Source organism: Hemicordylus capensis, chromosome 4 (genome assembly GCF_027244095.1).
Source record: "Hemicordylus capensis ecotype Gifberg chromosome 4, rHemCap1.1.pri, whole genome shotgun sequence".
NCBI classification, from domain to species: Eukaryota; Metazoa; Chordata; class Lepidosauria; order Squamata; family Cordylidae; genus Hemicordylus; species Hemicordylus capensis.
This window is the reverse complement of record NC_069660.1, coordinates 36,185,394-36,206,704: the sequence shown is the minus strand read 5'-3', so window position 1 is coordinate 36,206,704 and position 21,311 is coordinate 36,185,394. Positions and strand designations below refer to the sequence as shown.

Sequence of the window (21,311 nt, the reverse complement as noted above, 5' to 3'; positions counted from 1 at the left end):
TGGGCTAGAGCAGGGGTTGCCATCCTGTGGTCCTCTGGATGTTGCTGAACTACAACTCCCATCATCTCACAGGCTGGGGGATGATGGGATTTATAGTTGGGCAATATCTGGAGATCCACAGGTTGGGAACCCATGGGCTAGAGATTCAAGGCTGGGAGGGAAGGCATCTCTTCTCCTCACCTCACTGCCATTTTATCATTTAACTATAGCTGGAGTTAGCTGCTCTGTGAATGTGTGCTTGTCAGCTGGTCATTATCTGATTCATGGGATATCAGGGCTGATTCAGGCAACCAAACTGGTGTGTGGTAAGAACCGAGTAGCTTCATGCAGTGTGATAGGTACTGGGATAGGTAAAGGATATCTGTTTCAGCAGAAGCCGAACTCGCAGTTCAACTCTTACTTGCTGCTTCATCACTACCAACGATTCTCTGAACAGAGAATTACTGTATAGCTTAATTATTCCATGCTTATATCCTAAGAATATAGGATTATTATTTCAGATGTTTATATCCTAAATAATTTTATGTGGGTTAAATGCTTTTTAAGAACAAAAGGGTAGGAAACCTGAAAGGTACGCAGAAGAGAACCTATTGCCCATGTTTTTTTGAGATGGTATGGAAAATGGTTTTAAAATTTCTCTTCGGAAGAGCTACATCAGAATTGTCCCTGAGAAGAGTTAGTACTTGAAAGATGCGGGCAGTAAATTCTTTTATGCAGCATTTGAGGTGATCTCCTCTTTCACTTCTGCATTTGGTGTCTTCCCTTCTTTCCTCCATTCAGCGTTTTCTACACACTGGCTGGCCCCATTAAAATGCACTGCTTCTTCACCTGGCTTCGTTTGCATTCTGTGAGATTAAGCCAGCTGCAAATCTCTGCCCAGATGGGGTGGGGCATTTTAAAGAGTTTCGAGCTTGCCCCTACCTTAATTGCTGACAACTGTCTGTCCTGTCCTAGGAAGCCTCCTGGATTTCTTGAAGGGGGACATGGGCAAGTATCTGAGGCTGCCCCAGTTGGTAGACATGGCCGCTCAGGTGAGTATGGCCTGCTTTATAGCCTTTGAGGGCCAATCTGGATGTGCAGAACTGAATACTGCAGCTTTTTTGGGCTTGTGCGATTTCAGACATCATGTGGGGGAACTGCATGTTGAAATGCTTCCCCTCAAGGAAGATCACATAGACAGCTTGTCAGGTAGAAGGCTACCTTAGAACTGGTCTTCCTGACATGCTCATTTTCTCTGTTCACAGAGGAATATTTCCCCTGTGGGGGATGTATTCATACATGCATTTCCTTTACAGTCTGAAATTATAAAGAGTGGAAATACTACACCATGAGTTCTGCTGCATGTGAAGGTTGGCTCTAAACTTGCTGTGCTCTGGAAAGTCTTGTGGAACCATGTTGTTGGCTTCCTTATTTAAACGAATATATGGTTTCCTACCATACTTTCCCTTTTTGTTGGCTTTTCTAGTTTCTTCCACCTACCACTTTTCTATGTGTATTGAGTTGGGCACAGTGCGAATCCGTGCTCCTTTCAGTCTTCACAACAGCTGGCAGCTATGTATACTTGCATAAGTCAACAGTTATGTGCCATCTCCTGATGCCATTTATTCATGGACTTTTGCTTTCTTCACACTCTCTCCATTGAGATATGTAACCTGGGACACCATCCTAAGTTTACTGTGGAGGCATTTGGCTCAAGGACATGGTTTTCCCATTGAACTGTCTTTACATATAGAACACCCACACCCACCCCAGTGGCTTAACTACATTGATTCCCTTCTTAAATTATTGCCTTTCTGATGTGGCTGATGTTTTATAGCAAACCCTGACTGTGGCTGATGATAGTCTTGTTAAATAAAACTCTACTTTTCTTTTGTGGGTTGGAATGGTTCTAGATTGCATCTGGCATGGCGTATGTGGAGAGGATGAACTATGTTCACAGAGATCTCCGAGCTGCCAATATCCTTGTGGGGGAAAACCTGGTGTGTAAGGTAGCTGACTTTGGATTGGCACGACTGATTGAGGACAATGAATACACAGCTAGGCAAGGTATGGACTACTCTTTCCATTGCTTTAGGCAAGATAATGAGCTACGAACTATCGCTTTAGAAGGGGAAGTGGGTGGCAATGCTGAGTGAAAGGCTTCTGTCACAGAACCAGAGAATGGGGCTATAGTTCAGGGGTAGAGCATCTGCTTGTATACAGAAGGTCCCAGGTTCAGTCCCTGGCAGCATCTCCAGGTAGCGCTGGAAAGGACTCCTGTCTGAAACCTTGGAGAGCCACTGCCAGTCTGTGAGGACAGTCCTGAGCTAAGTGGACCAGTGGTCTGACTCAGTACAAGGCAGCTTCCTGTGTTCTTAAGCAAGAAGTTGCTGTTCAGAATTAGCTTTTGCCTGTGCTCTCAGTTGCCCACAGGACAAGTGAAGGCACCCTGAGACTGTCTTGGATTTAGTACACTTACGCCATACCATCTAGGTGGTGAATGATGACAGAGGTAGTGGGTAGATCTTGGTTGTCAACCTTCATCCACCATTTCTTTTTTGGTGGACTTATTGAATGGTACTTCTGAGCTTGCTTTATATTCTTATCTGTCTTGTTCAGGTGCTAAATTCCCCATTAAGTGGACTGCCCCAGAAGCTGCTCTCTACGGCCGGTTCACCATCAAGTCAGATGTGTGGTCCTTTGGAATACTGCTGACTGAACTAGCCACAAAGGGCCGAGTGCCATATCCAGGTAAGGGCTCAGCTTTGCTACAGGTGTTGCGAGGCCAGTGCTGCAGCTGGCCACGAGCCCAGTCATAGAAACTCCTCGTTCTTGCAAGCACCCCAGGTAGCCAGCCATCCCATGCTGCTTTTGTCAACTAGCTCTGTTGCCTCTTACGACGGTTTTGGATGATACTTTGTCAAGTGAGCATGCATGTCCTTCCCAACACCAGCATGCCAGGATGCCATTCTTGAATTGCATTGGGATGGGCTTCATCTGAACTGCTGCTCTTAGCACTTTAAAGTAGCCTTTGCAGTGTGCGTAGAGGGGCGGTTCAGCTGAAATGCACCTCCGTGCAACAGAACAGTGTGCCAAGAGGGGGTGAAAGGAAGTGCAGACATGCACATTCATGGAGTGCTCACTTGTTTATCTCGTAGGGCATGGACCACCGATGGGTATCATCTAAACTGGCTCTTAGTGAGTCATGGATCCAAAGTGGTAGTTGAGGCTTATCCCTCCATGCTTAGCGCACAGTCCTTGGAGACTCCTGGGTGTCCTTTCTTTGTCTTCTGTTCCACTGTTCTGAAGGGGTAACAGAAGGATGAATTTCAGATCAGATCTGGGGGGAAAGTCTTCTCTCAATTGCTGCAGCAGTAAATATGTGGCCCAAGCCAGCAAGGTAGTGTTAGTCCTGTCTGGCCAATGCAGAACCCTCTGAGGCAGGGACGGGCATAGAACACACAACTTAGCTTACCTGGGGGAAAGCCATCAACTATTGGCTCCTTATGAAGAATTCTGATTTGAAAATTTTCAACATTTATTAGCATTGAAAAGCATCTTTTTTTTTCTGGGTGCTTTCAAGTGCTCCCTCAAAGTTTTTCACTCAGGCCATGGATGTATAAAGAACTATGAAAAAGTTCCCAAAGGCTGATTTCTTAAAGGCTCTGGAGAGATGGTGTTATCCCTGAACTATTGGCTCACAGGGCATGGCTTGGCATTTCTCATCGTCTAGTTCTACTTTGCATCAGTAATGTGATAGATGGTCACATGGGTGGCCTAAATCAGTTGGGTGCTTCTCGCACTGACATTAGGGGAACTGATTGGAGAGGGACAGAAAACAGGCCCAGTGTGATCTGGGCCAACCTTGTGATTGGGACTGTATGTTACTCATATGACATGGAACTGGATGATGGGATAAATCGGTTTTTTCCATCCCCAACAAGTTTCCAGTTCTTGATTTGCTGGAAGTAGAAAAGCTTTGGAGAAAAAAAAGAGGTCACCGATTTAATGCTGGCACAAGGAGAGCAACTTGAATTGCTCCCTTGCAATTTAGTTGAAGCAATACTTAATTAATGGGAGGTTAAGCTATTAGCAGTGCCTCTGTGCATTTTGACTGTTGAAGAGCGAAGTAATATACTCCTTTTTAGAGACTGATAAAGTTTTGGAACCAACAGGGGCATGTATGTTTACTTCTTTGCTAGTGGTATCAATGACACCTACACCCTGCCACATCTCTCTCATACTAACAGGCATGGTAAACCGGGAAGTACTTGATCAAGTGGAACGTGGCTATCGGATGCCTTGCCCACCAGAATGCCCAGAATCTTTGCATGATTTGATGTGCCAGTGTTGGAGGAAGGATCCTGAAGAAAGGCCAACCTTTGAATACCTACAAGCTTTCTTGGAGGACTACTTCACATCAACAGAGCCTCAGTATCAGCCAGGCGAGAACCTATAGATCTGGGGACAGAATCTGATGCCAAAGACTCTTTGTTGCCTCCTCCTGCATCTGTGTTTAAGAACCAGAGACCTTGAGACATATTTGGAATAACTCCAGAACATCCACGAGGGTCGTCTCCTCATCTGGTGATTTGCCCTTCCTTTCAAGGATGCTACTGGGGTGGTTGTTCAAACAAATACAGTGCCCTTGGCTGCTCTGTATTAAGAAAGTCCTGATAGGTCATGACTTAAACAACATGTCTCAGTTCTTTTTAATATGAAGTTAGCTGTGGTACAGCAGACAGGGTTTCAAACAAGCCAAGTCTTCTAGAAGAGAAGAGGTCGAGTGAAAACTAGGGAGTCGTATTCATGAGGGCCACCTGCCTTCTGGAGTTTGCCCTCCCTCCAACCCACTCTGGGGGACAATCAGAAGGAACTTGACAACCTGAATCTGATGGAGACAGATGGGCTGCTTTGCAGTCTGCATGACTTCACAGTTCTTGGGTCATCTCTGATTGGCAATGTTATAGAATGATGCCTTTTGGATTCATGTGGCTCCTATTCTCCTTTATTTCTAAACCAGCACAATTTCCCCTCTCCCTTATTATATCCAAATGCCACTGCCTGGAATTTGACTGAGTGCTTCATTCCAGGAAACACTGTAACCCACTTTATTATGGACACTTGGTGTTTCCATGTACTTGTGCTCCTTTTGTTTTTTAACCCGTCATTCTTCTCTTCTGTCTACCCAGTGTTGTCCCCTTCTCTCAGGTGCAACTGCAGACCATAAGCATCAAAGAAATTGAACTGGAAGTGGTGGGCTTGACCAAAAAGAAAGAAAATGCAGGTTGTTGGGTCTGGTTGTTCTCTGCCCTTTGCGGAATGAATTAAAAACTAACTGAACTTTTTGGTGAGATTGCACTTAACAACTGTGTAGGGTCTTGACTTATGATGCTTGTGGTTCCAGTAACAATATGAGCATCTTTCAGGGCTGTGTTGGATCTTGGACTGCAGGGTTTATTTTCAACAAAGGATGTCTATTAATACCAATTCCATAAAACTCCAGCAAGGTATAGTGAAGTCATAAATCCCTCTTTCCCTATACATAGCATGTTGCCAGCCTCCCATCCAAGTAATACTAGTCTTCCATGTGCCGTTCTAAGAATTCGTTGAGTACATGGGCTTCCCTTATCGATGCTTCATAATCGTTACAGATTCTGATGCTTCGTAGTGCCTCAGAAGCATGATACTTTTCCTGGGCAAATCTCAGCTGAGCAAGTGGTTCTACAAGTCTGCTAATAGTGCGTGCAGTCCTGCTTCATGCAGGTGCCACATTACCTTTGCCATATAATATGCACCCTTAGACTATTCTCTGCTCAGAAGCTGGTTTCTTCTTCTTTTCTTTTCTACATTTATAACCCGCTCTTCCTCCAAGGAGCCCAGAGTGGTGTACTACATACTTGAGTTTCTCTTTCACAACAACCCTGTGAATTAGGTTAGGCTGAGAGAGAAGTGACTGGCCCAGAGTCACCCAGCTAGTTTCATGGCAGAATGGGGATTTGAACTCGGGTCTCCCCAGTTGTAGTCCAGCACTCTAACCATTACTCCATCTGCCCATTAGAATTTGTGATTGAGCTAGATGCACGAGTGAGAGGAAGAAAAAGGTTACTACAAGAGTGAAACCCCTAGAACTCTGAAAACGCCATCTCTTTCCTGCAACTTGAAACCTGCTTTCTTGGGAGTATATCATCTTTTGAGAATGGACTTGCTAGATGGAATTTTAGTAATTTTTTTAGATCGGTTTTATCCAGTCTCCTGTCCTAGTAAACACCTGCCAGAGCTTATAAACGCCAGTCTCCTTGCACAGAGTGACCCTTTTAAGAATTCAGACTCCTTTGTTGTGCTTGGTGTCTGGTCATGACCTGAAATGAGTCCCACTTGCCCTCTGGAATCCCAAACCATGGCAAGTGTTCTCGTTCTGCTGCTCTCTCAGGCCATACCACTTTTAAAGCTCTGTTGGCCAAAGCAGCAGAAAAGGAAAACACTCTGATCTTGCGAAGTACTAAACGCCAAACAACATGCTACATGCAGCTGCATATTATCATTTTATTCTGATATTTCTATTTTTCATTCAAAAGCAGCCTCTGAGACTGTGAGCTTCAGCGGAGGAATGGTGGGAAAGGAACTTAATGTTTACCCCTCTAAGCTACTTTTCACCCCACAAGGGAAAGGGTGTGTATGTGTGTGGTTTTTAATAGGAAAGCATGCAAAAGGAAAAGTTAAGTGTGCATGTGCATGCACACGCACTGTTGCTCTTGTGTTGAAAGTCACAACCTTAGAAGCTGCTTTTTTTTTAAAGTCAGAGAGAGAAAAGGTAAACACAGCTGTAGTTTGGCCCCAAGAGCCCTATTTATGGGTGCTCAGGCTACTGCTGGGTCATGCCCTGTGCAATTAGTTGGTTGGTTTCCACAAATCCTGCAGGAGTTCTCCCAGCTTGAATCCATCCTGCTGTGCATCAGAAGCTTAATGGCAGCTGGTATCTGATCAGCTGGTTTGTGTAGCTTACATTCAAGCTTGAGCATACACAGCAGAAATCAACTTGGCAATCAATGTTGTGCTGTATGGAAAAGCTGCTAGAATCGGCTCTCACTTTGTTTAAAATCTGTAATGCACTGCTTTAGTACGAACCCCAAACCATCTTCTCCTGAGGGAAAACAAGATGTTGGACCAGATGGAGACGTGGGCACCAGCTCCTCGGCCCATCAGCCTAAGTGCTGCAGTAACCTTGCTCAATGGTCTTTGCCTAGGCAAAGGACCGAAAAACAAATAGCGGTTGACTTGGCTGGAGCATGCCTGTGAGATGAGCGTTCGTTGGCCAAAGAATCTGCACCCTGAGGGTATATGGGCAGATGGATAGGACTGTTCACAGCACACTAAGAGAGACCCAAGATGCACTCCAGAAGTTGGCAGGAGAGTTCAGACTCGAAGCTGTGTCATTTTGTTAACTGGGCCAACTCTGCAGACAGAAGCCATGTCTCCTCCCAGATTTACCGCTTGTGAACATGCCTCCAAATGACTGAAAAGGCAGCCTCTCTGAAGTGCCTGTTTGTGACCATGATGTAGGAGCATTTAAAAATTAATACGGTCACCAGCATCTGAAGCTGGAAAGCTTCGTGCTATTGAGATGTAAACCACTTGGATTCATCTTCTGGTCTTTTACTCAACTTAACTCTCAGCTGCTGCTCCCCTTCCCCACACACGCACAGTGTTTATTTTCTGTATGTTGACATTCCTGGATTACTATTGGCAAAATATATGTGGGACAGAGCCAAAGGCCACTCTGGCTCGCCTCAATGTACTTGGCAACAAGTCTGCCTAGGTCTGAACCCAAATACTGGTTTTTGCATAGGTTCTACTTGTACTCATTGGCTAACATCACGACTAAGCCAGCAGGAGTGTGCTGGGAAACCACACCCATGCTGCAAAATCCTTCCAAAGTACTGAAGCATGGAGTGGGCAGGGTGGGTGGGGTTTTCCGTCAATCACTGCTTTCCCCCAGAAATGTCCTATACCAGGGGTTCTCAATCTTGGGTCCCCAGACGTTGTTAAACTTCAACTCCCATAATTCCCAACCAAAGGTCATTGGGGCTGGGGATTATTGGAGTTGAAGTCCAATGACATCTGGAGCTCCAAGGCTGAGAATCCCTGTCCTATACCACCTGAAAATATGTCCATGAGGATTGCATGGCCCTAGGACATATTTTCAGGTGATGCAGGGCACTTTCGGCAGAAGCAGAGAGAAACAAATATCCCTCCCCACACTGCATGCTATGCACTACAGAGCTAAGAGTACTCCACCACACAGGCATGTCTTCCTGGCCCGCTGCTGCTGGCTTAGTCCAGATGTTAGCGAATGTCCCCAATCTAATTGTTCTAAAATCCCATTGCAAATAGTAGGCCTTGTTAGTTGCAACCTTTCCCTTTGATCTCATGGGACTTGAGTGGGACTATTTTTAGACTGAGGTCTGTGATTACAGCTGAGGTCTGCAGTCCAAGGAAGCCCACCTTCCTACAGAGCAGGGACATTTCAGATGATCTTTGGCCAGCCTTTGGATGGGAATCTTTCCATTATTGCCACAGGGCTGGAAAATGCAAGGAAAAGCAGTCCAGCAATCCTCTCTGATGTTGCCTGCTACCTCCAACTACCTTCCCACACCAAAGTATTATTGAATTCTGTGTGAAAACTGAAAGCCCAAGCAGAAACTGCAATCCAAGCCATATGTAAATGTATCTGCCTTTGTTGCAATGGTTACTGCCAGCATGGTACAGAAGACCCTTCTGTGGTGCACCCCTTTATTTTACTGAGAGAATTTCTTACCAGCTGTAAAATAGCTCCTCTTGTGTATATAGCCCTTGAGTCATCTGAGCTCTGGCTCAGTGGCTTTGGATGTTGACTTAAGTGCATGTGATTTTTTAAAGTAATGAGAATGTCTGTTGCAATTGAACTTAGCTGGAATTCATTGTCGTCGGCTTGCAAGGCTTTGGCTACTGCCATCACTTGGTCATCTTATAATGCATGTCTAATTCTGGATGTCACTTTTAATTGTCTGATTAACTATCATTCAGGGCCTACTTGAATCAGGACTTGGATGTTGCTTCCAAGAGCTTATTTGCTTTAGACAAGCTCGTGGTTTCATCCATTTTTCATTGTGCCATCTCCCACGAGCAAGACGTAACTGCATTTTGCTGTCAGTGCTAGAATAAGAAGGTTGTGGAGGGAGCGTTGCTCAGAAAGCTCCAAAGCTGGAATTTGGTAGCATTGATTCATACAGAGAAGAGGATGTGTGATTTCGGTAACTTGGGTTGGTTTTGAAAAGTACAACGGCTGTCAATGCTCCAGTTAAGCATGATTGGCACATGCACTTAGGTGGCAGCATGCTGAGGTGGTAGAATGGACTGCACCACTTTGGTAGGTGGGTCACATTTTCGAATGCTCCCCTGTGTTAACTCCCTGCAAACAGAAAACCAATGCTATGCCAACACTGCACAAGGCTCTGTTGGGCTAGGAATTGAAGAGCTGCACAGTTGTGCAAGAGCGCTCTTGTACAAGATGGCACAATTGAGCAAGCATCATTTATTGTTCAACTGCATTTGCACAACTGTGCTGTCTTGCACAAAGAGTGCTCCCTTCCTAGCTTGATGGCAGCCTTGCACAGTAAGCCAGCCAGTGTCCTTACATGGGAGAAGTGTGTTCCCTGCCTATAATCTGAGATGGAAGAGTCCATTCTACCATCTCATCCTGCTGCCTTCCCAGCCTGAAAGATCATTTGGCTTAACAAGGGATGATTGCCTAGAGATCCATGGAGCACAGCTGAGAAGGCACCTGAAGTGGCTATAACCTTGCTTCTTGGTGAAGGAAAGGACCTGAAACAGGATGGTATTTCCACCCTTTGCACAAATTCCTTCCCTACGCAGTCCTGATTCAAGTGTTTATGATACTAAGGACTGGACCTCAAAATCTTTGAGATAACTGAGCCAAACCTTCACCTTATGTCAGGTCAGTGTGTGTACCTTAGAACCACAGAAATGCTTAATGCAGTACAGCAGTAGTTTACATTGAGGCAACAGGGTCCCATTAGTAGAGCAATGGGAAGGCCCCATGACTGTATTTTCCAACAATTGCTTTGTTACATGCCAAATCCTTACCCCCAACCCTCGGCAGGATTTTAAACAAAATTCCTGCTTTACCTGTATTGGGAACAGGGCCTAGCCTCCTTTCTCCAGTGTGCCAAGGTGTGATGCACTGTGGAAGGCAGTGTCAAAAGTCCGCTCTTCTGTATCTTTCTGATCTCTTCTGCATTCCTCGTTCATGGTATGCCTTACATGTTGCTCTCCATTTTTATATCCATGAGACTCAGTGTTGGCTTTGTACAAATCCATTTTCTCTAATGTCTTGAATTCAAAGTCTGATCCCTTTTTAAAATCTGGAGTCCTTCTATGGGACCCTCTTAAGCAAGTACCACATCAAGTGGGAAAGGAGCTAATCCAGGAATTAAGGAATCTGTGCCTTTCCAGACCTTGTTTCTGTTCTTTTCCAAGTTGAACATACCTTTTCTCCCATAGCTGGGAGAACTCCAAGAACCAGAATGACTTCCTTTTGCCATTTTCTATCATCCCAATATACCTGCATATATCCAGCTGTGTCAGTCTCTCCCTTTATTAAAGCAAGGTGATTTTAGATTGCCAGTGTGGATTGATAAAATTAGCTTGCATAGGTGAGGGCTTTCTTTCATATAATAAAGATTGATTGATATTTATTCTTGACAGAATGTTCCCTGTACCTGTAGACTTGTTCAGTGAATGTGTTTCTATAATGCCCTGTTTTTACTGAGGCATCTGGGTTGTACCATTTCAGACTGCAGGTGTGGCCACACAATGTTGGAGAGAAGGTTGCTAAGCCTAGCTTCCTCCCTAACATGCTATTTTTGTATGGAGGGGCCTCCATCTACCATTTGAAGTGGTACAGCCCGACACAGGTTTAGCACCTCAGTCAGAACCAGGTCTAAACATCTCCTCTCTTACGAAGTCTGTGATTGAGCCGTTTCCCCACAATTGCTGCATTTTTTTAAAAAAAAAGCATTCCTCATTTGTGAGCAGGACTTGCATTCATTTTATGTGTGTAAGGGTGTGTTGTTTCTGCATAACTTGGAACAGGCTTTTTTTTAATAGGGAAGAAATCCTTCTCTGCACGGGGGTGCCACTTTGTCATTTTATTACATTTGGAGAGAAACCCTTTTTGTTAAGGGGGGAAGGACAGCATTGTTGTCTCGTGCCAATAATACTTCTATAACTTATATGCTTTATTTTTAAGTGTCTGTTACCAGGATAAACAGTTCTTTGACAAATACAAAATGGAAGATAGACCAAGCTGGGGAGAAGCTTCAGTGTGGGAGCTGAAACCCTATGTGTGTGTGTGCGTGTCACGTATGTATATATGTATATGTATATATATAGATATAGATATGAATGTATAGTTTTTTTTCAAGTATGTACATTTAAAAACCAATCAAAGCAAATAGATCAGTTTAAATTCACTGGTTTCTCTTCTGGTTTTGGTATAGCAATAATGATGATGAATACTAATTTAAGTGAACAGTGTTTCTAATGACTTTCTTCTTTGCCAAGGTCAAATTTTTGAAAGAAAAATGAGTCAAGGTCCCCTTTTGTGAATTTCCCTTGCACACCTTTTCATGCATGATGTAGACTTCTTGGCACCGACCAGGAGACAGTCTTGGAATTGGAGCCTGACCTTTACAATGGCCTTGTTAAACAGAAGAAGCATTAGGAGAGCTTCTTTTGTTGGCCTTTATCTTCCTTATTCACTTCCTTATTCATTTTTTAAAAGAAGCCTGAGGTTGAGAAATGTCTTCAGCTAGAGTGGCCCATGAGGCCTTGGCATTTCTTGAATGAAGTTGAAACAATTCTGTACACAGATCTTTCCTGCTACTGTAATTTTTTTTTTTAAAAAAATTAAAAACCCACATTTTGTAAAATCTCCAGTTATCTATGCAGAGAATGTGTTGATCTTTCTTTCTCTCTATCCCTTACCATTTTAGTGTCTGAATACTTAACACCCTTTTTCTGAGAATAAATTCTTTTTGAAAAACAAACATTCCTAAATGTGTAGAACTGAAGATCATCTTGTAACTAACTGATGTAATTCATTTATTGAGCAGTTTTGTTAAATAAAAGCCACCCCGAGCGAGGGGGAGGTCTCAAAAGACTGTTGCAAGGAAACAAATGAACTGATATGGCTTAGAGCCTACTTCAAGCCCCGCCCCCTTCCTGATATTGCTTTCTGCGACCCCCCCCCCCCCCGCAAAAGGAGTGGTGGTGAAGAAATTAACTGATATACTTTCAGTAACAAACACCATGAGAGTCCATATCACGATAACCAGAAGACTCTTAACTCCTATATCTCTGGCATTTTTTATTTATTAAAAAAACCCAACAACCACTGGCCACCATTTTATCCTGCAGAACATTGGCATCAGAAACCTGCTGGGGCTGTTGTGCAACATGAAATTCAGTGGAGGCAGGAAGTGCTATGCTGATCTCAAAGAGCACATGGGCAGTGCTACTTCCCTAGGAAATAAAAGAAGTAGCACAACGCAAGTGCCCACATGCCAGTGTTCAGCTGTGCAGAGTACTGGTCAGTTTTCCTCCACAAATCGAATGCCAAAGATATAGTTTGTAAACCCACATGTAACTAGGGGTGTGCAGCAGCCCAGGTAAGTCCCCAATGCTAGTGTTCTATTGCACAGATTGTTGGCCATTGGTTCTACATGCTGTGCCTCTTGTAGATAAGAATAATTAAGTGGGTGTATGCATACCTGTCAAAAGCAGAAATGCCCTTACTTTCAAAAAGGGACAACTTTGATGTCGGTTGATAACACTGTGCTGTAATTGCTAGGAGATATTTTTGCAACTTCATCTTGAACCTACCCAAAAGCGGGAATTTAAATTTAAATTATCCTGAGAGCCTCCTTCACACATGTTCAAGTCTATGGCTCCTCCCATCACAGGTGCCTGAAATGGCAGCCCTGCCCTTGACCAACCTAACTGTAGGGAAATGCTTCTGGAACTTAAGAGCACTTTGCTGTGCCCTGAATACATACTGCTGGAGACACTTGGCTTCTTTGGTGATGGAAGCAATAACTGGAGGGGGAAGTCAATGACTGGGGCTACTACTTGAGCTACTACTGTGGCTGGACAAAGGAAAAGTGAGTAGGAGGCCAAGCAGTCTTCCACTGGGCAGCTAGGATGTATTGAGGTGAATTCCACTTTAGGGCAGCAGGAGTTCTACTATTGGTTCCATGTAACCACTAATACGAGTTGAACCCGCACAGATCATCTGTGCACTAGGACTTATCACCCCCTCCCCACTCACTCGCTCACCCACTTGCCCCATCCCTGCTCCTCTTCCCTATCTGCACATGGAATCCCCACGGCCCAACCACGGTGCATCTGTTATATTACCTCTGGTTGGTAAAGCACTGTGTGGGCAGGGCTTGCCACATACTACATTAGTGTATCTTCTATATACTTATTTCTCCAAGATGTGCTGGGAAAAAGGAATGGTGGAAATCTCGCGAGAGTTCACGAGCAGGACAGAAAATAGCAATGGGGGCCAGTGGAGCCAAGGTGGCGGGCGGAGCTACGCTGGCATCCAGTTGCCGGAGGAGGCTGGTTGCCTGGCCGGATGGAGGAGGCAGCCAGTGGGAGTAGGCGGCTGGCAAAAACGGCTGGGCTCAACTAGGGGCCCGGGCCCACTAGTTTTATTTATATATACACTCACACACTAGCTGACCTGGCGCAGAGCATCTGTGCCCCTAGTCCTCCCTGTCTCTCCTTCCTCCCTTCAGCCTCAGTACGTTCTCCTCTCCACGCTCCTTCAGCTACAGTCTGTTCTTCCCCTCCCAGTCGGTTTTCCCTTCCCTCCCTACCCACTGGCCTGGCTGGCACCCGGTGCTTGTCTTCTCCACCCGCAGGCCCGGCAGCGGCACGTTCCTTCACCGGCGGCAGCATACCCTTGGCTATCTGGCAGCTGCTTGCGAATTGTCACGAGAGCTGCCACTCATGGCATTAGCCATGAGTATGCCTTAGAGAATTAAATATATAGAAGATAGATTTTTCTTGCTAGTTAGGGTAAAGGCAAATGTAACATTGTTAACAGTGATTACAAAAGGTTCATCTGGTAAGCTTCCCCTCTCCTGTTCCTTCAGGTAAGGTGTCTGCCTTTTTTATATACAAATATTTTAAATCAAGTAGCATATACAGGTGAAACTCGGAAAATTAGAATATCGTGCAAAAGTCCATTAATTTCAGTAATGCAAATTAAAAGGTGAAACTGATATATGAGACAGACGCATTACATGCAAAGCGAGATAAGTCAAGCCTTAATTTGTTATAATTGTGATGATCATGGCGTACAGCTCATGAAAACCCCAAATCCACAATCTCAGAAAATTAGAATATTACATGGAACCAAGAAGACAAGGATTGAAGAATAGAACAATATCGGACCTCTGAAAAGTATAAGCATGCATATGTATTCAGTACTTGGTTTGGGCCCCTTTTGCCGCAATTACTGCCTCAATGCGGCGTGGCATGGATGCTATCAGCCTGTGGCACTGATGAGGTATTATGGAAGACCAGGATGCTTCATTAGCGGCCTTCAGCTCTTCTGCATTGTTTGGTCTCATGTCTCTCATCCTTCTCTTGGCAATGCCCCATAGATTCTCTATGGGGTCAGGTCAGGCGAGTTTGCTGGCCAATCAAGCACAGTACACTGTATACCTTTCAGAAGTCTGGAAACCAAAACAAAACCAAAGCAAATTCATGAAGAAATTCTCACTGCTGCAAGCTAGATAAATTGTGCAAGTTAGTAATATTTGCTTGTGGGGAAGAGGGGAAAGGGGGAAAACAAGCTGAAACTTCACTCCCTGTCAAAAATCTTGTTTAGCATTCTAGTGCTTCCTAAAACTATTAAACTTAAACTTTAAAGGGTGGAATTCTACATTGTCTATCAAATTCCACACTATACATCAAATGTTCAACCAGGGAGGAGAGCTGGTCTTGCTGTAGCAAGTTTGAATTGTCCTCTTTGCTAGAAAGCAAAGAATTGTCCTCTTTGCTAAGCAGGATCTACCCTGGCTTCCATTTGAATGGGAGACTACATGTGAGAACTATAAGATATTCCCCTTAGGGAATGGGGCCGCTCTGGGAAGCAGGACCTTGCAGGCATAGGAACATAGGAAGCTGCTGTACAATGAGTCAGACCAGTGGTCTAGCTAGCTCAGTATTGTCTACACAGACTGGCAGTGGCTTCTCCAAGGTTGCAGGCAGGAATCTCTCTCAGCACTATTTTGGAGATGCCAGGGAGGGGACCTGAAACCCTATGCTCTTCCCAGAGAGGCTCCATCCCGTGGGGAATATCTTACAGTGCTCACATGTGGTCTCCCACTTAAATGCAACCATGGCAGACCCTGCTTAGCTGGGGGACAAGTCATGCTTGCTACCACAAGACTGGCATCTCCAGATAGGGCTGAGAGAGAAAATACTGAGCTAGATGGACCATGCAAAAGTTGGTAGAAGAAAGCTTCCTATGTTCCTAGTGGCTGGCATACTGTGCAACAGTACATCAGCCTAGTAATATTGCACTTGCACAGTTTGTATCAGTTATGCAAATAGAAACTTTGTGAACATTGTGATACACAAGAGTAAGCCCATTATTTTCAACTTATGCAAAATGCACAAATACAACATTACTAGGTTGATGTACTGTTGCATAGTATGTCAAGCAGTGTAATTATAAACATGTAAATGCACACAACCCTCATCATAGTGTTGGAATATTATTTGCAAATAGCTCTCAAACAGCCCAAAAGCACGGTTGGTTTGCACAGCACTTGGCTACCTATGATACATGCCCTATCAATGGCTCTTGAAGCTGTTGGTTTATCCCCCCACGCCTAGAGGATATGATGGCACTGCTTAAAAGTATGTCTCAACGGGGAGGGGAAACCAAACCAAGGCCACAAGCCAGATGTCTTGAGAGTGTAAGAGGGAAATATACGACTTGGAAGTAAATCAGAACCTTTGGGGTTAAAGCAGGCCTGCACAAGATACGGACCGCTGGGCCATTCTCCGTGCCTCTCCCTGCTGCGAATCTCCGTGAGGTGTTTTGTTGTTTTTTTAATTCCAACTCTAGCCACCGCGTGGCCAAGGAGCGCCTGCGCGGCTTTCCCCCGAGGTGGAGGAGCCTTTCCTTTTATCTTGCTCACTCCTTTCCCGCCCCCTCTCCAATCTCTGGTTCCCGGCAGTCCGGCGAGAGTGAGGTGGGTGCAAGTCCAGCGCGTGTACCCTGCCTGGGTGCATGCACACACACACCTCTTGCCTCGCTCATTAGCTGGGGCAGCCTTGCTTCCCTCGGGCCAGGAGGAGGTGGCGGCGGAGGGGTGGCGGAGGCATCGGAGGAGGACAGCAAGCGGGATGGGAACCGAGAGGGCACCAGGGCCCGCCTGCAGCGCTACTTGGCAAGAGGCAGCTTCCTGTTGCTGCCGCCGCCTCAGGAGGACCTCCCAAGCTCCCAGGACCTGCCTGGGCCGCCAGCTCCGGAGCATGGGAAAGAGAAGCTCCACAACAGGGGCTGTGCCTTTTTCCTGCCAGGGGCCCAGGGCAGTGGGGGAGGGAGTAGTGTGGTGGCTCTCGAGGAGCCGCTGAAGAGCTGCAGTTTGACCAGGGCTGCCGCGGCCACAGCTCCTACCATATCACCTTTGCATTCCTCCTCTTCCTCGGTGAGCCCTTCTTCGCCTGCTTCTGAGGAAGCAAAGCGCCTCGGAACATTTGCATCAGCCCACCCTTGCCACGTGTGCAGTAAGTGTTTGGCCAACAAAGCAGAAAGGGCCAAGTTGCATTCTTGAGTCCCCTCCCCTGTTCTTATCTCGGAAGCAGATTAGTGATTTCCTGGTGCTGAGAAGCTCTCCATAATGCAGACCTTGTGCGGTGGGGTAGCTATTTCCAACAAGTTTCTTTTTAAACTTTCTTCCTCCAAGTCTGCCCCATTTTCTTTCTCAAGCCAAGCCTGCCCCTTTCTTTCCTTGTCTCATTTCTCTCTTTCCCTCATAAAAGCCTGTGTGGTGAAGGATCAAAGTGTAACCTTCTTATCAAACATTAATAGAAAAAATTCACTAATTTTTCCCCTTAAAAGTGCTCCGTGTTAAGTGTGATGATTTGACAGAGGTGGAAAGGAAGAACAATTATTGTTATGTATTTTGTACAGATTGTATTGAATTTATTTTATTAGAGTTTTTAATTCAATTCATTTTATTTTAATTTAAATTACTCCTGCCCTGCCAGAGCTTCAAATTTAAATTTTGATTAAGTTCATTTTAATTAATTTCACTTTAATTTGATTTGATTTAATTGATTGATATTTAGTGTTACTTTGATCATCAGCACCCTAAAAATTGACCTCGGCCCCCATGAACCAAGTCACGGTCAGTTTCAGCCCACCAGGTTATTTGAGTTGTGCAGGCCTGGGTTAAAGTAACACTTTGGCTTGTATACGATGTGATACAACATTGATGTTGTATACAATGGAGTAAACATTGTTTACTCCAGAGTTTAAAAAGATGGATGGCCTGCCAGACTAGGCAGGCAGCTGCACCCAAAAGCTTTTGCTAGCAATGAAATAAAGATTTGTTTTAAACTTTGATGCTGGTGTCTGGTGAAAATACCTAACCAAGAGATAAGCGAAATACAGGGAGTAAATATCTCTTCTAACAATAGTCTTCCTATTGAGCCAGCCTTTCTGTGCAGCAGCAGTTGCTCTGAAGAGATGCATAACAAAGATGCAAAGATTCTCCTTGAGGGTACCAGTGTCCATGTGGCTGGAGCTGGTTTCATCTTTCATCAACTTGCTTGATACACTATGAGGCCAGAGGCTTGCTCTGCTTATCTTGGCCTATCCCAAGGCCTTTTTCTTATCTGCTTTATTTCAAAACAGGCAATTCTGCTGACCCTGTCACAGTAGAATCTGTTTTGAAGAGAACTAACTTGGCCTGGTGCTAGCATCCAACCACTGACCCTTAAGCCACTGCACATGCTTTCTGGGTAAGGCAGCACTATTACAAGATCCCTTAATCAAGTGCACGGTGTGTGTTTATCTTTGCTCCTGCATTATGTTTCTCTGGAATTGCCAAACAAGAATGCTGCGCCACATTTTTGTAGCGGGATGGCATTTCAGGAATCTCAGCTCTTCAAAAATAATATTTAGAGCTTTACAGCTGTGGCATGCTTTCTATCATTCCGCACTGTCTTCTGCAGTTCCAAGAGACCAAAATCTAAATCCTGAAATACTTTTGACACTGAGGTTTTCAGCTGTTGAATCTACTCTGCCTTTATGAGGCAGAGAAAACGGATTCTACTTCAGCTATACAGTCCTTAAAGCATTCCCTCTGCATTTGCCTGCTGCCATCTGGTGCCTGTGTGCAGTGCAGACATCTTGCCAAATGGCCTATAGGAAGGCCAATGTTTAAAGACACCAGTCTTGCTTCAAACACGAAGCAAGAAGTTGCTTGATAGGAGTCCAAGCTACATAAGCACTCCTTCTGTGCTTGAGTATCACAGCAAGCAGCTTCTCAAAACAAAAGTTGCCTTAAACAGCATGGCTTTAGGCAATAAATATGTTGATGATCATTCCTGATATTAAAGACATCAGTTTGGCAGCCCCAATCCACCCAAAGTGTGGCTACCTGACTAATTGTTGGTTGGGTCTGTGTGAAGCTTTGGCCAAAACGGAAAAAAACTGCACAGTCCCCTGGAACCATGGGGAGGTGACTTCCCACTGAGTAGTGCTTTGCCTTGCCCAGTGCAGGCAGTAGGGAGAGTGGCTCCTTTAAGGGAAACAGAGCCTGCTGGAGACCCTGCACCACCTTAAGAACATAAGAACAGCCCTGCTGGATCAGGCCCAAGGCTCATCAAGTCCAGCATCCTGTTTCGCACAGTGGACCACTAGATGCCACTGGAAGCCACAGGCAGGAGTTGAGGGCATGGCCTCTCTCCTGCTGTTACTCCCCTGCAACTGGTACTCAGAGCCATCCTGCCTTTGAGGCTGGAGATGGCCTCTAGCCCTCTAACTAGTAGCCAATGATAGACCTCTCATCCATGAAGTTATCCAAACCCCTCTTAAAGCCATCCAGGTTGTTGGCTGTCACCACATCTTGTGGCAGAGAATTACACAAGTAGATGATGCGTTGTGTGAAAAAGTGCCTCCATTTGCTGGTCCTAAATTTCCTGGCAATCAATTTCATGAGATGACTGCTGTTTCTAGTGTTATGTGAGAGGGAGAAGAATTTCTCTCTATCCACTTTCTCCACACCATGCATGATTTTGTAGACCTCTATCATGTCTCCCCATAGTCGTCTTTTTTCTAAACTAAAAAGCCCTAGGTGTTGTAGCCTGCGGCTTTTTAGCAGTTTTATTTTTAATCCCCTTCTTAATGATCCCTAGCATGGAATTGGCCTTTTTCACAGCCGCCGCACATTGAGTCGACACTTTCAACGAGCTTTCCACCACAACCCCAAGCTCCCTCTCCTGGTCAGTCACTGACAGCTCAGATCCCATCAGCGTATACTTGAAGTTGGGGTTTTTCGTCCCAATGTGCATCACTTTACACTTGCCAACATGGAACCGCATTTGCCACTTTGTCACCTACTCACCCAGTTTGGAGAGATCTCCTTGAAGCCCGGAAGTGTAGCTCTTCCCAGTGCTTTCCCTCCTAGAGCTCTTGAGAGGATACCATCTTTCTTAAAGGGCCCTCCTGGAAGCACTAAAAAAGCACAGTACTCTGTGTGGAGTTCAGCACAGTAAGAAATGGCTCTAACACTTGAAAAATAATGAAGGTAACGGAGCTAGCAAGTACATTACAATCCCCTCCGGCAGTGGTGGTCAACCTTAGGCTTTTCAGCTGTAGCTGAGGATGATGGGAGTTGTAGTCCAACATTAGCCAGAGAGCCTCATGTTGGCCACCCCTGTTCTAGAGTAAGGAGTCCACTGAGGCTGTACCAACAACTGACTTTCAGGGACATGGATGTGATGAAGTTGGGCCATCATTGCTTGCCTTGGTTACTTATCAAACATGTTTTATAGGTTTTCAGACTGCTTCAAGCAGGGGAAAAGCAGAACTAGAAGGCACCCATCTGGCCTTCATGAGGCAGACATTCCACAAGGGCATCCCAATGGCCTTGCTTCCACAGGATGCCCTTTGTATCTCAACTGGTAGGGGTCAGGGGTGGAGCTATCAGTGGGTGGATGGGTTCAAAAAACACCTGAGCCATCCAGCTCCTGAGAGCTACCTGGCTTGTCCCTCACCTCTCCTTATTTTCTTTGTTCTCTCCCTCACTCTGAGCAAGGGAGAGAATGAAGAAAACACCCAGCCAGCAAGGAAGCCGGCTAGGAAATGTACTCAGGAAAGCCGTGCTGGCAAATTCTAGAGGGCTGGATCTCCCTTACTCTAGGGAGGGAATGAAGAAAAAACCCACCCCTGCTTTATTTTCAGCTGGGAAACTCAGGAGGGTCGTGCAGGCCCTTGCGGCTGCTTGCCACACCCATGCATGTCATGTCACATACAGGGGTGTGTGGCTGGTGGTGCATGTGAGAGTCTGCCGGGAAGAGGGGGCAAACATGAGCCCCCTCTCCCCTAGCTACCTGGTAGGGGTACCTGAACCAGGGCCTCAGATGAGGGTCAGCATGCTGAGGGCTCAGAGCCTTTAGAATGGTCCACTGCTGAGCCCTACAACCACCTTGAGGCCCATAGCTTTGATGTGCTGGTAGCAGCAGGGGCAGTCCTTCAATGAGGCAAGGTGAGGTGGTTGCCTCAGGTGGCGGATTACTGGGGCACCAGCAGGATGACTTGATGCCTCCCACTGGTGCCATCAGAGCAGCTCTTCAGGACAGATTTGGCTTTTGCAAGGAGCAGGAGACTGCTGGCAACCTGCCCTCCTCCCCACCCCTAGCACAACTATCAAAGCCTGCAAGAGCTGGTTTTGAAAAGGGGCTGGCATGCACCAGGGCTGTGGGGGCAAGGCAGCATTTGGCACCAGAATACCTTGGGTTGCCCCAGGGAGGCGGAGGGACATTCTTGGGATTAATCTAGGTAGGAGAAGGTCCATGGAAGACTATTTGCCAAGGGCCCCCTGAAACCTGGAGCTGGTAAAGTGCAGAGGGAGGCACAGATGGAAGAAGGCAGCCCTTGATTTATCCTGGTTTTAAGCTGTTTGGGACTGAATGGGTTTTGGAACATGGGTAACATTGGGTGGGGGGTTATG

General features: G+C 45.6%; 1 protein-coding gene and 1 long non-coding RNA gene across 7 annotated transcripts in view; one reads left to right on the top strand and one right to left on the bottom strand.

The window, feature by feature from the left end:
* The window catches only part of SRC (SRC proto-oncogene, non-receptor tyrosine kinase), a 134,225-nt gene extending 122,251 nt beyond the window's left edge, over nt 1-11,974 (top strand). For all 6 annotated transcript variants that reach the window (XM_053247350.1, XM_053247353.1, XM_053247355.1 and 3 more), the window contains 4 exons: nt 955-1,031; nt 1,893-2,046; nt 2,599-2,730; nt 4,230-11,974. In XM_053247350.1, the coding sequence (XP_053103325.1) occupies nt 955-1,031; nt 1,893-2,046; nt 2,599-2,730; nt 4,230-4,438 (572 nt within the window). In that variant the 3' untranslated portion in view covers nt 4,439-11,974. The remainder of the gene's footprint in view (nt 1-954; nt 1,032-1,892; nt 2,047-2,598; nt 2,731-4,229) is intronic.
* A 422-nt stretch (nt 11,975-12,396) lies between these two features.
* LOC128325408 (uncharacterized) lies at nt 12,397-20,158 on the bottom strand. Its single transcript, XR_008307431.1, has 2 exons — nt 19,704-20,158; nt 12,397-14,789 (listed from the first exon to the last, which is right to left on the bottom strand). It is a non-coding gene; the product is annotated as an uncharacterized LOC128325408 (long non-coding RNA).
* Nucleotides 20,159-21,311: the final 1,153 nt, after the last annotated feature.